The sequence below is a fragment of the Trifolium pratense genome, linkage group LG5 (assembly GCF_020283565.1).
Source record: "Trifolium pratense cultivar HEN17-A07 linkage group LG5, ARS_RC_1.1, whole genome shotgun sequence".
Taxonomy (NCBI): Eukaryota; Viridiplantae; Streptophyta; class Magnoliopsida; order Fabales; family Fabaceae; genus Trifolium; species Trifolium pratense.
Genome location: NC_060063.1, coordinates 9,360,116 through 9,373,412, shown reverse-complemented (window position 1 = coordinate 9,373,412; position 13,297 = coordinate 9,360,116). Strand labels below are relative to the sequence as shown.

General features: G+C 27.9%; 1 protein-coding gene across 1 annotated transcript; it reads right to left on the bottom strand.

Annotated features, from left to right (window-relative positions):
* Nucleotides 1-1,359: 1,359 nt before the first annotated feature.
* Nucleotides 1,360-10,138, bottom strand: LOC123885429 (protein RGF1 INDUCIBLE TRANSCRIPTION FACTOR 1-like). The gene is made up of 4 exons (XM_045934712.1): nucleotides 9,641-10,138; nucleotides 5,134-5,208; nucleotides 4,399-4,539; nucleotides 1,360-1,897 (listed from the first exon to the last, which is right to left on the bottom strand). The coding sequence occupies exons 1-4, from the start codon at nucleotides 9,881-9,883 to the stop codon at nucleotides 1,562-1,564; spliced, it is 795 nt and encodes a 264-aa protein (XP_045790668.1). The 5' UTR covers nucleotides 9,884-10,138; the 3' UTR covers nucleotides 1,360-1,561.
* Nucleotides 10,139-13,297: the final 3,159 nt, after the last annotated feature.

The following is a 13,297-nucleotide window of genomic DNA, read 5'->3' as shown; positions in this document are numbered from 1 at the left end:
AAAAAAACTCAAAATATTTAACCACTCATATTTAAAATACAACAATAACTTTCGACATTATTGAAGGGATCCGAGTTTGAATCTTAGACTTTATAGACCGTGACGCTAACCACTAATTACTTGAAGAAAAAAAAAAAAGTCTTTCTGGTTAAAATTTACAGTTAAAAAACATATACATGCTCTATATTTCACCTGACATTTCAGCCAACAAAATCTAGTTTGTTAATCATGTCAAAAATAATTTGCTATGAATTGATTGGGTATGATAAAATATTTGTTTATAAGCAATCTGATGAGAAGCTAGTTCAACATTAATTCTAAGACAATTTGTTCTCTCCTTTTTACCCTTTGAACCCCAAACTGGAATTCCTTGGGCACTTGGAAGACTTAGATTAACAGGAGCAAATTAAAAAGCACATTGAATTGAAATGACAACTCATACCTGTATAGACTAATTAATGGTATATACTACTTTTGTTACTTCACTGGACTTCTGAAATAAAATAAATTAGTCATAGATATATACTTGGATAATGTTGCTGGTTCTATACGCTATTTCTCTCTATGATCTTATACAGGGACGGATCAATAAAAGTTGAAGTATTATTTGATCCATAATTGATGTCCTCAGTCACTCCGTTCTTAATTATAAGTAAATTTTCAATTTTTAGATGCATTGAATAATTAATGTATTTAGTCTATAATTAAAGTTAAATACATTAGTTATCTAATGAATCTGAAAAGCGAAAATTTGCTTATAATTAAGGCGGGAGGAAATATGGTTCAAATTATGGACAAGGTATATATTTTGTTGATCCAATTATTTTTTTTTATACAAAATCAGGAATTATTTTTCTAATGAGATATATATAACTCAAGTAATAAAAATTTGACATTATTCTTCACCAAAAATTTTGTTGTGGCTAAAATTCTAAAGAAACAATGAACTAAATTGTACTGAATAATAAAAATGAAATTTAAGATATTTATATATAGACAAAAAAAACATATTTACCCCTTATATATATTAAAAAAAATTGTAGAAAATCTGGTGGCTCACACACCATGCCTCTTAGTGTGTCCACCCATGGTTGGAACCATGTACACCCACTTAATGTGTATTCTTGCCACCAAACTATTAGAAAGAAAATTGAATTTGTCAAAAAATAATTGCATAAACTAAAATTACGTTAGAAGAAACAAAAATCTCAATTTGTACTTTTCTATTCATACAACATATATATCTGAAAACAATAAATGATTAACCATATTATTTTTCCATAGCATCCAAAACAAAATTGGTGATAATGAATAACCATACTATTACAGCAACCATCCAAAAAGATGATAATGGAAAATCCTAGCTTTGCATGCACATACCAATATACCATAATATCCAACACATACTATATATAGTATTTTTTTTTCATACACAAATAAATAATAATTAAACATGATGATCATCAAATTCTTATTTAGCCATAATAACTTTATGGTAAATAATTAAAAATATCTTATTAATTAAATTTTATTATAATAATTTAATAATAATAATAATTTATTAGAGGAGAGGGGCCCTTTGAGGAGCACCTTTTCTTCTACTTCCAAGAGAGAGGACATGTCCAATGCCAGGGAGGAATCTATTGGATTTGTTCTTCTTCTTGGTGCTAGTGATGACATGATGATGATCTTGATCTTGATCTTGATCTTGATCATGGGTAGTAATAATGGAGTAATTAGAAGAACTTGGGCCAATGTGGTTGAGATTGATATTATTATCTTCATCAATTACCTCAGATCCATCCACTCTTAATCCCTCGAATTGTGATATTGCAAAGTCAGATTCATCAAATCGATGTAAAATGTTGGACAAACTTTGACCTTCGTACACCATTACCTGCATGCACTTTTTATGGTTAGTAAGATCTATAGAGACCAGAGCGGTAAAAGAGAAGCTACAAACAAACGTTTAAATGTTTATTGTGTTTGTCTTTTTAGTGGTTGATCATTGTCCTATCTTAGAGATTTTGGATCTTCTTGTAGTAGGAAGTTAGAAGTGTTTATTTTTTGCTTTTGGTGTACCCATTTGCTTAAATATAAGAGAAACTTTACTTTTTAGATTCATTAAAAATCTAATGTATCTGGTTCACATTATGGACCAAATACATTAGATTTTCAATGAATTTAAAAAGTAAATTTCTTTTATATTTAGGATCGGAGAGAGTAGTTTGCTAGGTATTGGTCGAGTATACTTCTGGTACTTCTTATATTAATTATGATTATTCTATTGTACTTTTGTCGTTTTTATATAATATTTTTGCCACTAAAAAAATAAAAATAGTTGAAATATCAATTTTTGCCCTAAAATAAAAAAGAGATTAATTAAATTTTTTGAGAGTGACTTAAAGCTGTAAAAAATTAAATAGTTTTTATTAATTCTATAAATGGTAATTTCAAGTACTTAGAAAATTAATTTACCCAAACAGGGTCCTCACACAATTTGTACCTGTCAAACTCATCATATTTACTGCTATATATTTTTTCTCCCCAGTCCCTTCACCTGTTTTTTACCTCACGTCAAATGAACCGTGTACTCTTTTATTTTTTATTTTTAGGTTAATAGATGTTTATCTACCGTAATATGAGCAAGTCTTGATTTATCACCTATAATTTTTTTTTTCTTGTTGATCCTCTATAATGTTAGTGAATTTTGGTGTACTCCTTCATTAAATATGTCAGTTTAAGATTCTGTGATTTTACTCTTTATAATATTAGCGAATTTTGGTTTATCCTTCACTGACCATGCCACGTCATTATTTATGTAGAATTTTAAGTCAACATATTCCACGAGGGAAAAAATGACAAAATCTTCACATTATAAATGATAATTACCTATTAACCCTTTATTTTTTTAAGTCAGGTATTCAATTAAAAAATTGATTAAAAAAGGGTTAATCTAAAAGACTAATTTCACCTTATATTAATATAATAAAAGGATCCAATTAAAATTTGAACAAAATCTGAATAAAATGGCCCAATATAAAAATTGGAATTAAAAAAGTTTGAACATAAAATTTAGAGAAAACCATACTCCAAGATCTAAAAGCCACCCTTCAGGACTGTGTGTTTTGGTGCAAACAAAGTCTATTTCATCCACTTTAATGGTATGACATAGAGACATAGGGGATCACGTCAGTGTAAAATTATTTTGACATAGTATATCTATCGAACTCTAATAAAAATAAATTTAAAAAAATCATAGATACTTAATACTTGTAAAGAAATAGAGCAATTTTTTTTCAATAATTATAAACAACCCGTTAAAAAAATATTTCAAAAAATTTAGAACCTAAGGCTCCTACTCATAAAATTCACTCTTTTTCGAAAGGCTGAAGGTGCAACTATTCTTGCTGTGCTTTATTTATTGAAGTGGAAGAAGATAAGCTTGTTTGACATGAGGAGAGAAATGGTATGTATAGTGTCAAGTTCCGGTTGCAAATGTCTGATGCGTAACAGCCCTGGAGTAGAAGTTGGGAACTCTACAACCCTATTTTCGAGCACACATGGCAGTGTTGTAATTTTGTCCGACTTTTGAGCACATAATTTGGCAAAACTCTACAACCCTTTTGTAGAAGGATGGTAGTTTTTCTAACTATGATACTTGAATTCGGACCACTCACATTGTACTACATGAGTTAGAGTATCCCTTATACTCCCTTCGATACAATTAATTTGCTTATATAAAAAAAAGTTAGGAAGAAATGGGAATTGATAATATTATAAGCACAATGCTGCAGTGAAAGAAATCATTATAGAAATTTGCAGTCATGAGAATAGAGAGCAAGCTGTGAAAGCAGCATTGTTACTGTGGGTTTTATTATGGCAAAATAGAAATAATATAACCCTATTTTCCATATATTTTTTCTTTTTGACAATTGGTCGAAGAATTCAACTTCAGAGCTCACGAGACTTAAAACTTGCCTCAAGAATTAATTGTGTTGAGTTTGAATGCTTTTTATATTTTTAGTTTTGGAGCATCTCCATTTAAATTTTTCTTAATATAGTACTTCCTCCTGTCTTTTTTATAAGAAGCATTTTACTTTTTAATCAACTGTCTCTTATGTAAAAAATATCGGAGGGAGTAAAATAACGGTCATGCTAACTTGTGTTTTGCATTTGAAAAAATAACATTAACATTTTAATTTTTAAAAATTTGAATTCATGACTTTTAAAATAAATATTTATATATATATATAAATATATATATATATATATATATATATATATATATTAAGTTTCCTCAAAGAATGCAACTTATAGTGTTTTTGATAGAATTAAGACTTTGAATATTGAGACCAAAAATAAGAAAAGAAGGAGAGTGAGAAATGGGAAAAAAACCTTGCACGAGAGAGAACAAAAATGGAATGGGTCCTGAAGAATCCTGTCACAAGTGAAGCAAACATTGGTTGTACCTTTGCATGACCTTGATTGTGGCCTTTGATTTAAAAATATCACTTTCGCACTGTTAATAGTATAGGGCTGCAATCCAATACAAACAATCAATAACTTCAAAAATAAAAATAATAATTATTTAACATTTTTATTTATAGAATTAAATACATTTTTGTAGAATTAAATGTTTATAAAAAAAAAATTATGTAGCCTATTTCAAATGAGACAAATACTATATTTGTAGGGTTTGGCATGCGGTGGTTTGGATATTATGGCGTGCTAAGAATCATAAGATATTTTCGGTAAAAAAGGTTGATGCGGAGATATTATTTGACAAAATTGAAATTAATTTGTGAAAATGGTTGGTAGCAAAGAAAGTTAACGTTTCATTATTATTTTATGAATGATGTATTAATTCTCTTGATTGTATTGTTCGTTAGCTTTTTGTAGGTATATATAGGCTTTGAACTTTACTCTATTAGTAGATAGTTTTGAGGCGAATACTATCTACATTTTTTCTATTGAAGTGAATTTAGTGCCTCTTGTACTGATTTAATTATTCTAATATAATATACATTATTATTGCTGTTATTTTTGTATAAACCAACAAACATCTTGTCAAAAAATAAAAATAAACCAATAAACATTTCGACATTGTTTCTTTACATAATTTTGTCTTACCTGAATATTGGAACAATCAATGAGCTTTTCCAGATCATCCAATCGAATTACATTGTGGTAAACATACCTTCTCACCTACACAGCACCATCAAAACTCATGAGTAGTCAAACAAAATTAGGTCAAAAATTACTTCCTTCGTCTCAAAATAATTATTACAATTTGACTGTGTATACTATTCATATAAGTTATTTTGACCATATTTTTTTACTAATGTATAAAGATAAATATTAGCTTATGAGATTTTGTTAGATTTGTCTTGATGAGTACTATCAAAATATCATTTTTTCATCATTTTTAATAATACACAACAAAAGATATTCATGATTAAAATTGTGCATCGACAAGTATGCAGTAGTAAAATACGACAATTATTTTGAGACGGGGAGAATAATATACAAGTAAAAAAACAAAAATAAGTACTTTCCATTTTTATATCATTAAAGTTAGCTCAAGTTTCTAGTCTCCTCCTTTCTCTGTTTGTTTTTTCCATGTGGGGGCAAACTTAACTGTCACTAGTCACTACCATAATTAATGAAATCAATTGTAAACTTAAATATGTTTTTTTTTTTAAAGTAATTTGGTGGTTAAAATCTTATTTTTAAAGCAGGAAAATGCTAACTAGGGGCACTGGTTAAGGAGCTAAATAAGGTATGAATGTATTGGAAATTGTGTAATCTATTTTTTATAAGTATAAAAAAATGCTCTTTTCAATGCAAAAATTACTCATTTTGGTATCCTTAACTAGTGCCCCGGGGACACTGGTTAGCATGATTCTTAAAGTAAATATAAATAGAATGTCAAAAGTTTGAAACCTGACTTTTGTGCATATAATTTGATACTTTTATCAACCGAGTTAAATTTATGAAAACCTAAATTTAGACATGTTAATTTTGCTGTTTTCTACCAATTAAACACATGAACTATATGACACATAAGTTGTAATTTAAATTAACTAGAATTCCAATAATAATAATAATAAGAATAATAATGATAATAATTAAGTTTAACTAAAAATCATACATGATATTGCATAAAAGTTTAATGTTTATACAACCTAAATGTGAAAAATTTCGGTGTCTATAAATCACAACCCATCATATAGTATGACATTAGAAATAGTTATAATTCTTATTAGAAATAGTTATAATTAAAACTCAATATTTGAATAATTTAATGATTTTGATCGATAGTGTAAAAAATTATACTTATAATGTTTAAGAATTAAATTCAAGTCATAAATATGATACTCCCATCTCTAATTATAAATTTCTTTTGAAGAATTTTTTTGTCCTTAAATATAAACTCTTATGCAATTTACTAGGACTAAAACACACCTCATTATTACTACTAATTTATCTTAGAATATGAAAAATTAAATTCTCATATTAATATATAGAGTATTTTTGAAAGATCAACATATAAAATAAACAAATTACATTGATTAACCGTTTTACTTAAAATATACTACTCCCTCCGACTTTAATTATAAGCAAATTTTCACTTTTCAGATTCATTGAATAACTAATATGTATGTGATCCATAGACCAGATACATTGACTATTTAATGAATCTAAAAAGTGAAAATTTACTTATAACTAAAGCCGGAGAGAATAATATATAAGTTTAAAAAGTCAAATTTACTTATATAACACAACGAAAAGAGAGATGAGGTTAGAAATTTTAATGGAAGGGGAGGAAAATGAGATTTTAGTTGCACCAAAATAGTGAAATACTCTCTCCAATCAAGCAACAAGACTTAATGCTTATCAAAAAAAAAAAGCAACAAGACTTAATCCGGTAATGAGAAATTTGAATAATATGATAGAGATCGTAGTTTCGATTCTCGAATCTATTATAAAAAAAAGCCACTTTGTTGGTAAACAAGTATTTATACCATATTTATTATTATTATACCTAAGTTTCCTTCAATTAATGTATAGACCAATATAATTTCCAATTAACACTTTTATTTTCATGGAACAAGTTCCCATAAGGGACAACTTGAATTTCTTTTTGAAAATTAAATAAGTTCAAAATACTTTTCTTAAAAGTGTGAAATATTTGTATCGTTGTTTATATATAAAACTGAAGGGAGTACTCCATATAGAAACCGAAGAGAAATTACACCAAAATTAAAGCTTGGGTTACAAACCCAAACTAAATTAACTACAAATAAATGTCTAATGAAAATTGTGTTCAAATTATAGAAAATCAACTGGAAATATTGACTAAAACATCAACACAACAATTTGACTCACGATTGGATAACAATTGAGAATGTCGACTAAAACATCGACACAACAACTTAACTCATGATAAGAATGTTGAACCTTGACATAACCTTTGTCATTAATGAAAGGAACCAACCAACCCTAGGTGGTGTATAAATTCAAGAGTAAAGAAAAATTAAATGAAGTGTGAAGTGAAGAATAATTTAAATAGAAGTGTGGTGGGTTCTTGTGCAAAAAATTAAATAAAAGGACACAACATATGAATTGGGAATCAATGGGGTCAAACTTTTCGCTTTCAATGAAAGGAACAGCTGATAAACCTTTGCAGGGAGAAATGGATAAAAAAGAGATCTTCTATTAATGGGTAAAAAACCAAAACAAAAAAGCAAGAAACACCAAAAACATATTATGAACCCTTTTGGAAACCATATATAAATATGCATAAACATAGATATGGGAGAAACACCAAATACAATGAGACAATACTGCTGAATTTTTAATTAGACAATTATTTATTACTTTTTTCGTCCCAAATTATAATTACTTACTTATTGAAAAAAACTTTTATCTCTAAATATAAGCTTGATTTGAAGTATTTATTATTTTTTCTAAACACTATTCTAATTAATATTAATAATTTATCTTAGTATGAAAAGTTAATATTAAATATACTATAAACAAATGATAATTTAGTAATATTCTTCCGTAAAATAAATATATTAATTACATTATTCATTTTTCTTAATATATAATTTTTGACTCATGAGATTAATATGAAATTTGCAATGGAGACGGATATATAGAGATATGATGTATACTTAATGAGAAATGAGAATGAATTATGTCAATTATAAAAAAATAAAATAATAGAATAGTGTGACATCGAGACCTTTTTATATTGTAAAAAGTGGATAAAATTGAATTTTAAAAAAGAGAAGTTGATTAAGGGTTGAGATGTAAAATTTTTAAAAAATTGAGAAAAAAAAATGACGAGATTAATGAGAAACACATTTAATTCTACACCCTCTATTTCTCTATTTCGTTATAAATATCTTATTTAAGTTGTGTAGAGTATTTAAAAATATATTAATTGTATTAATTTTATATAAATTTTTAGGTATTTTAGAATTTGGTTGGGTTTATATTACCATGTGATGATTGATGAATACATATCCAACCAAATTTCAGGTAGCATATTGTTTATGACCACAAAATGAAATATAAGACCAAATTATTCTTAACAAAGACAATTGGTTACATTTAATTAATTTATGTAATTGTAAAAGAAAACTAAGTAGTTTATTGTCTAAATTATCCTACATAACTAATAAAGTGAATCAATATTAAAAATACAAAATATTGAATTAAGCAAATAATGTATAGATATACTACTATAATTAAACCGTACACATTTAATTACATTTTATTTCCAATAAATATAAGACAAAATTTGTTTATAATTAATTGGGAGAGAGTATATAGAAAAGAATCTAGCAGAAACAACCCTGTAACCCCATTAATTGACAAAATTTTGGAAAGTTTTCAAAAGAAAAAATTGCATGGACCAAATTAAACCCCAACAATTTTAACTTTACAACTTTTTTACTCCCTCATTTCCTCATCTTAATGAAATTAGTCAGAAAATACAAACCAACTTTTTTTTATTTATTTTTTTAATAATTCTTCCCAGATTGCAAGATTCCATGAAGAGATATATATAAAATTATTCAACAATTGTACCATAAAAATAAATAATTCTACAACAATTTCATGTGAAATTGCTTTGAAATTCATAAAGTGATTGAAATTGAACCATCTTCAATGATCCAAAAATGATTAAAAAAAACCCTTGAAGCTACCACCAAGTAAATCATCCAAAATTGAATGTCAGAGAGATATTATAATCAAAGAAGGTCACGAGAAATTGATTATAAAGAGAGAATTTTCATAAAATCCAAATAGATCCAGAAAACTCTCAAAAGAAAAAAATGTTAAAAAAAGTACTAATATTAGCTTAGCTAGCTAGGTAGGAACAAGTGAAAATCCAAGAATTTCCAAATACCCAACATACAATTAACTGACCTAAAAAAAGTTACTAACAAAGTTCAAGAATTCAAGAACATGAAAAGATGAACATATATAAATTAAAAAAAGAGTCAACATGAAAATAATTAACACCATCACGTGAATATTTTCAATTACCCTTTATTCAATTGAAGTTGACAAGATGAAATATATATAATTGTGAAGCACGGGTTTGTAACTAGTAATATACCTGGAGAAGAGGATGAGAGGTATGAGAAGGTAAACAGTGGGGGCAGATGCTAAGACAACAGTGTAAGCAAAAAATGTTCTTCTCGTTCTTCCTTTGATTTTTGTGGACCCCACAATCACCAAAGAATGTTTCAACCATCAACCTCTCTAGCCATGCAGGTTTCATATTCATCATATTCATGTCTTCACCATACCCTCCTCTTGATGATGATGATGAAATTGAGGAGTACATATCTCTCACCATTTTTTTTAAAATAATAATAATAATATTTTTTTTGTAATTGATCTCTTCTACTAGCTATATATATGTATATTAAGAGAGAGCTAGCTAGCTACCCTTCTTATAGCTATACTTTGTATTAAATTTCAAATATTTATTATGATTTGAGATCAGAATTGTGGTTTTCTTTTGATAAATGGTTGATGTTGATTTTATTTTTTAAAAAAAAAATATTTTTTTTTTTGGGAGGAGATGAGTGTGATAAGTGAGAGAGAAGTTAATGAACCCTAGTAAAATAAAACATATAAGAATGACCTCTCCATTATTCTGGCTATTTATAGAAGATATGGATGTGTTTTGTTGGGTTGTGTGGAGAGAGAGGTTAAATAAAAATGATGATAATTAAAAAATAAAAATTACAAAATTATTTTTTTTTTTTTTGGAAAAAAATAAAAAAAAATGATGAAGGGATATTGGAGAGAGGAGAGTGTGTTTTAATTTAATGGCGGGAAGACAGCCCACCAATATGTACTATCTGTGCATACTAACAATTTTTGCTCTCAGTAGTCATCTGATCATCTGAGCACCCCACTATGACACCTTCATTTATTAAGGTCTCCCACCTTCACATTTGACCAAATGTCCTTCCTTCACCCCTTCTTCTTTTTCTCTTTTTCACTAACTATAAATATACTATATATACTTACACTATATCTTTTCTTTTTTCTTTTTTCTAGTATTTGAATTTGAGTATATATGTTTTGCTTTTTAATACTATCATTTTTTTTTGAAATTTTCATCATTTTCATGCATTGTTTATGTAATTTTATTAGAATTTTTTGTTGTAAGATATCGATCCTCGTGGAATTTAGATTTAATTATGGTGGAGTTGGATATTTAGTAAAAGAAATTGGACTTTTACAAAGTGACGAATAAATTAATGTTCAAATTTTGATCAAAATAATTGTTTGTTTATAGGAGAATGTTAACTTGTGTCCTTAAGGGCACATGTTAAGAAGATAAATATGGAAAAAATTTATTGAACTTGTGGTGTATTCAATTATCTAAACATTAAATTCTTTGTATCATTTAATGCTATATTTCTATTTTTAGGTAGCTTAATATGTGCCCTTAGGACACAAGTTAACATGACCCTTGTTTATATTTGAGTCTCAAACAATGTCTCGAACAAAATTGCATGATAAAATTAAGTTTATAAAAAGAAAAAAAAATAGTATTAGATTTAATTGCATTTTTTGTAAAATATATAGGTTTTGTAGTATGGTATGAGATATAATATACTACAAATTTATTATTAACAATATGCAATTTTGTACTAACATTTTTAATTTCTAGTCATTTTGGTGCAAATCCAAGACCTCTTTTTAGTTTTAAACTAAGAAAAATAAACAATGTTAATAATAGTACAAAATACTAATTAACATGTGATTTAATTTATATATAATGATATTTTTTGTGTTTGAGAATTGCACTTCTCCATCGAAAGATGGGATAAGAAAGGACAATGGGTCCTTTCCATATGCTTGAGACATTGTACATATGACAACATTCATTCATGAATGGCAATTCTAAAATGTTGAAGAATGTAAATGAAACTGCAATTTTCCTACAATCAATTAAGTCCAATGGGTATCTTCCTTTGGGATGAGTTTTGCCAGCTCCTTCTTTCTGCAAAACCAACAAACAATAAAGTTGATGTCATAGAAGAAGGTGAGATATATTGTTTCAATAATTTTGGATTGTGTACGGTGTAATTGCATGCACTCATCTTGTATCACATTGGGCTAAGGATACCACTTGTGGCGTTTACTGACTTAACTGTCGCAGTGCGTGCAAGTACCACATCCTCCTTTTTAACGAGGTACAACCATCAATAACAACCAGACATACACCATTCGAAGTCCATACAAAGCAATTACTGTTGTATGGACTTTAATTCATCTACTTATATATACAATATAAATTTCTGCTGTTAAAAAAAAATAAAATCTCATACCCTTTTGGTATCAATTTTTTTGGTAAATAAGATTTTATTAAAAATACGGACCCAATCCAGATTTTTTTCAGTAAATAATATTCTATAATTTTTTTTTTATTAAAAATAGTAAGTCTTTATGGTTGGAGCATTTTTGAGAGGTACTCCATGCAAACCTAAGTTTATATAAAGGTATAAAAAGAATTAGAAAAAAATGCATAAACTTTTTAATAAAATGGGTATAAGAGAGTTAATACTTAATTAGTTTCTTTTGTATTTTTCAATTGGCGTAAGGATCCGTTAATTTGCATTCAAATCATGTTTTCGTTTAAATTGTAAAGGTTGTGTGCACCTTATACTCCTTATGATTCAATTTTTTCTTATACTATAAGCAAATACTATAAAAAAAGGCTTAACCATACATTTGGTCCCTTACGTTTATTTTAGGTTTCAATTTGGTTGCATTTAAAATGTGTCAATTTAGTCTCTTACGTTTCCTCCGTTACCATTAGTTGGTCATTTTTGTTAATTTTTTATGCTTGATTTTTTATGCAATTTCTTTAGATCTGTGATTTTAGCATAAACTGGGTTTTTGTGATTTTTTATATTTGACTTTAGATATGCAATTGTTTTTGTTTTGGATGTTGTGGTAGAGATTTTGGTGGTGTTGGTACTTGGTAGAGAGAAGAAGATGATGGGGGCGGTGGTGTTGAGTGAAGGAGATGATGAGATGATCTCATAATCCAGTGTAGGGTAGTCCATAATAATCATACATAGTCCTTTGTTTTAAACGGTGTTAGTATAAAAATTGACAGAAAGGATCAACTAAAGGTAACAGAGGAAATGTATGAGACAAAATTGATACGTTTTAAACATAATGGACCAAATTGAAACCTAAAATAAACGTAAGGGACCAAATGTGTAGTGAGATGTGCTTTCGCATACTAAAATCACTCTATTCAATTAAAGACACTTTGCTCTCGAGCGAAGTTGGAATTCATGAACGCATTAATTAAGTGACTGCTTTTTTTTTATAAGCAATATTGAATTATAAAGGAGTACAAGGGGTACTCAAACCCTTACAATTCAAGTCAATAGATTAAATGCTTTGTAAACATACAATAGGATTAGTACACCAATCCGCAAAAGAATAAGTGGACTTGCGACCGGCTTTGCCACTAAACGAAATCCACGAAATTGTCGTGATATTATCAATCAGCATAGATACATCAACCACCGCCCCTCGAAATATGATATTGTTCCTCGATCTCCATAAGCACCAGTTAGTAGTTAACCAAATCAAATGTCGAACACGATGTCCCTTAACAAGGTCACCACACTTAAAAAAGTGATTCAGCCCTTCCTCACCTATGGTTATATACTACATCCCAACCATTTGAAAATGCCGGTCCACACCAATTGAGAAAACTTACAATGATAGA

Coding starts and splice junctions, on each gene's coding strand:
- LOC123885429 (XM_045934712.1), bottom strand. CDS start 9,883: ATGGTGAGAGATATGTACTCCTCAATTTCATCATCATCATCAAGAGGA. Junction 5,209..9,640: donor CCTCTCATCCTCTTCTCCAG/GTATATTACTAG, acceptor GGTGCTGTGTAG/GTGAGAAGGTATGTTTACCA. Junction 1,898..4,398: donor TTTGTTCTCTCTCGTGCAAG/GTTTTTTTCCCA, acceptor AAGTGCATGCAG/GTAATGGTGTACGAAGGTCA.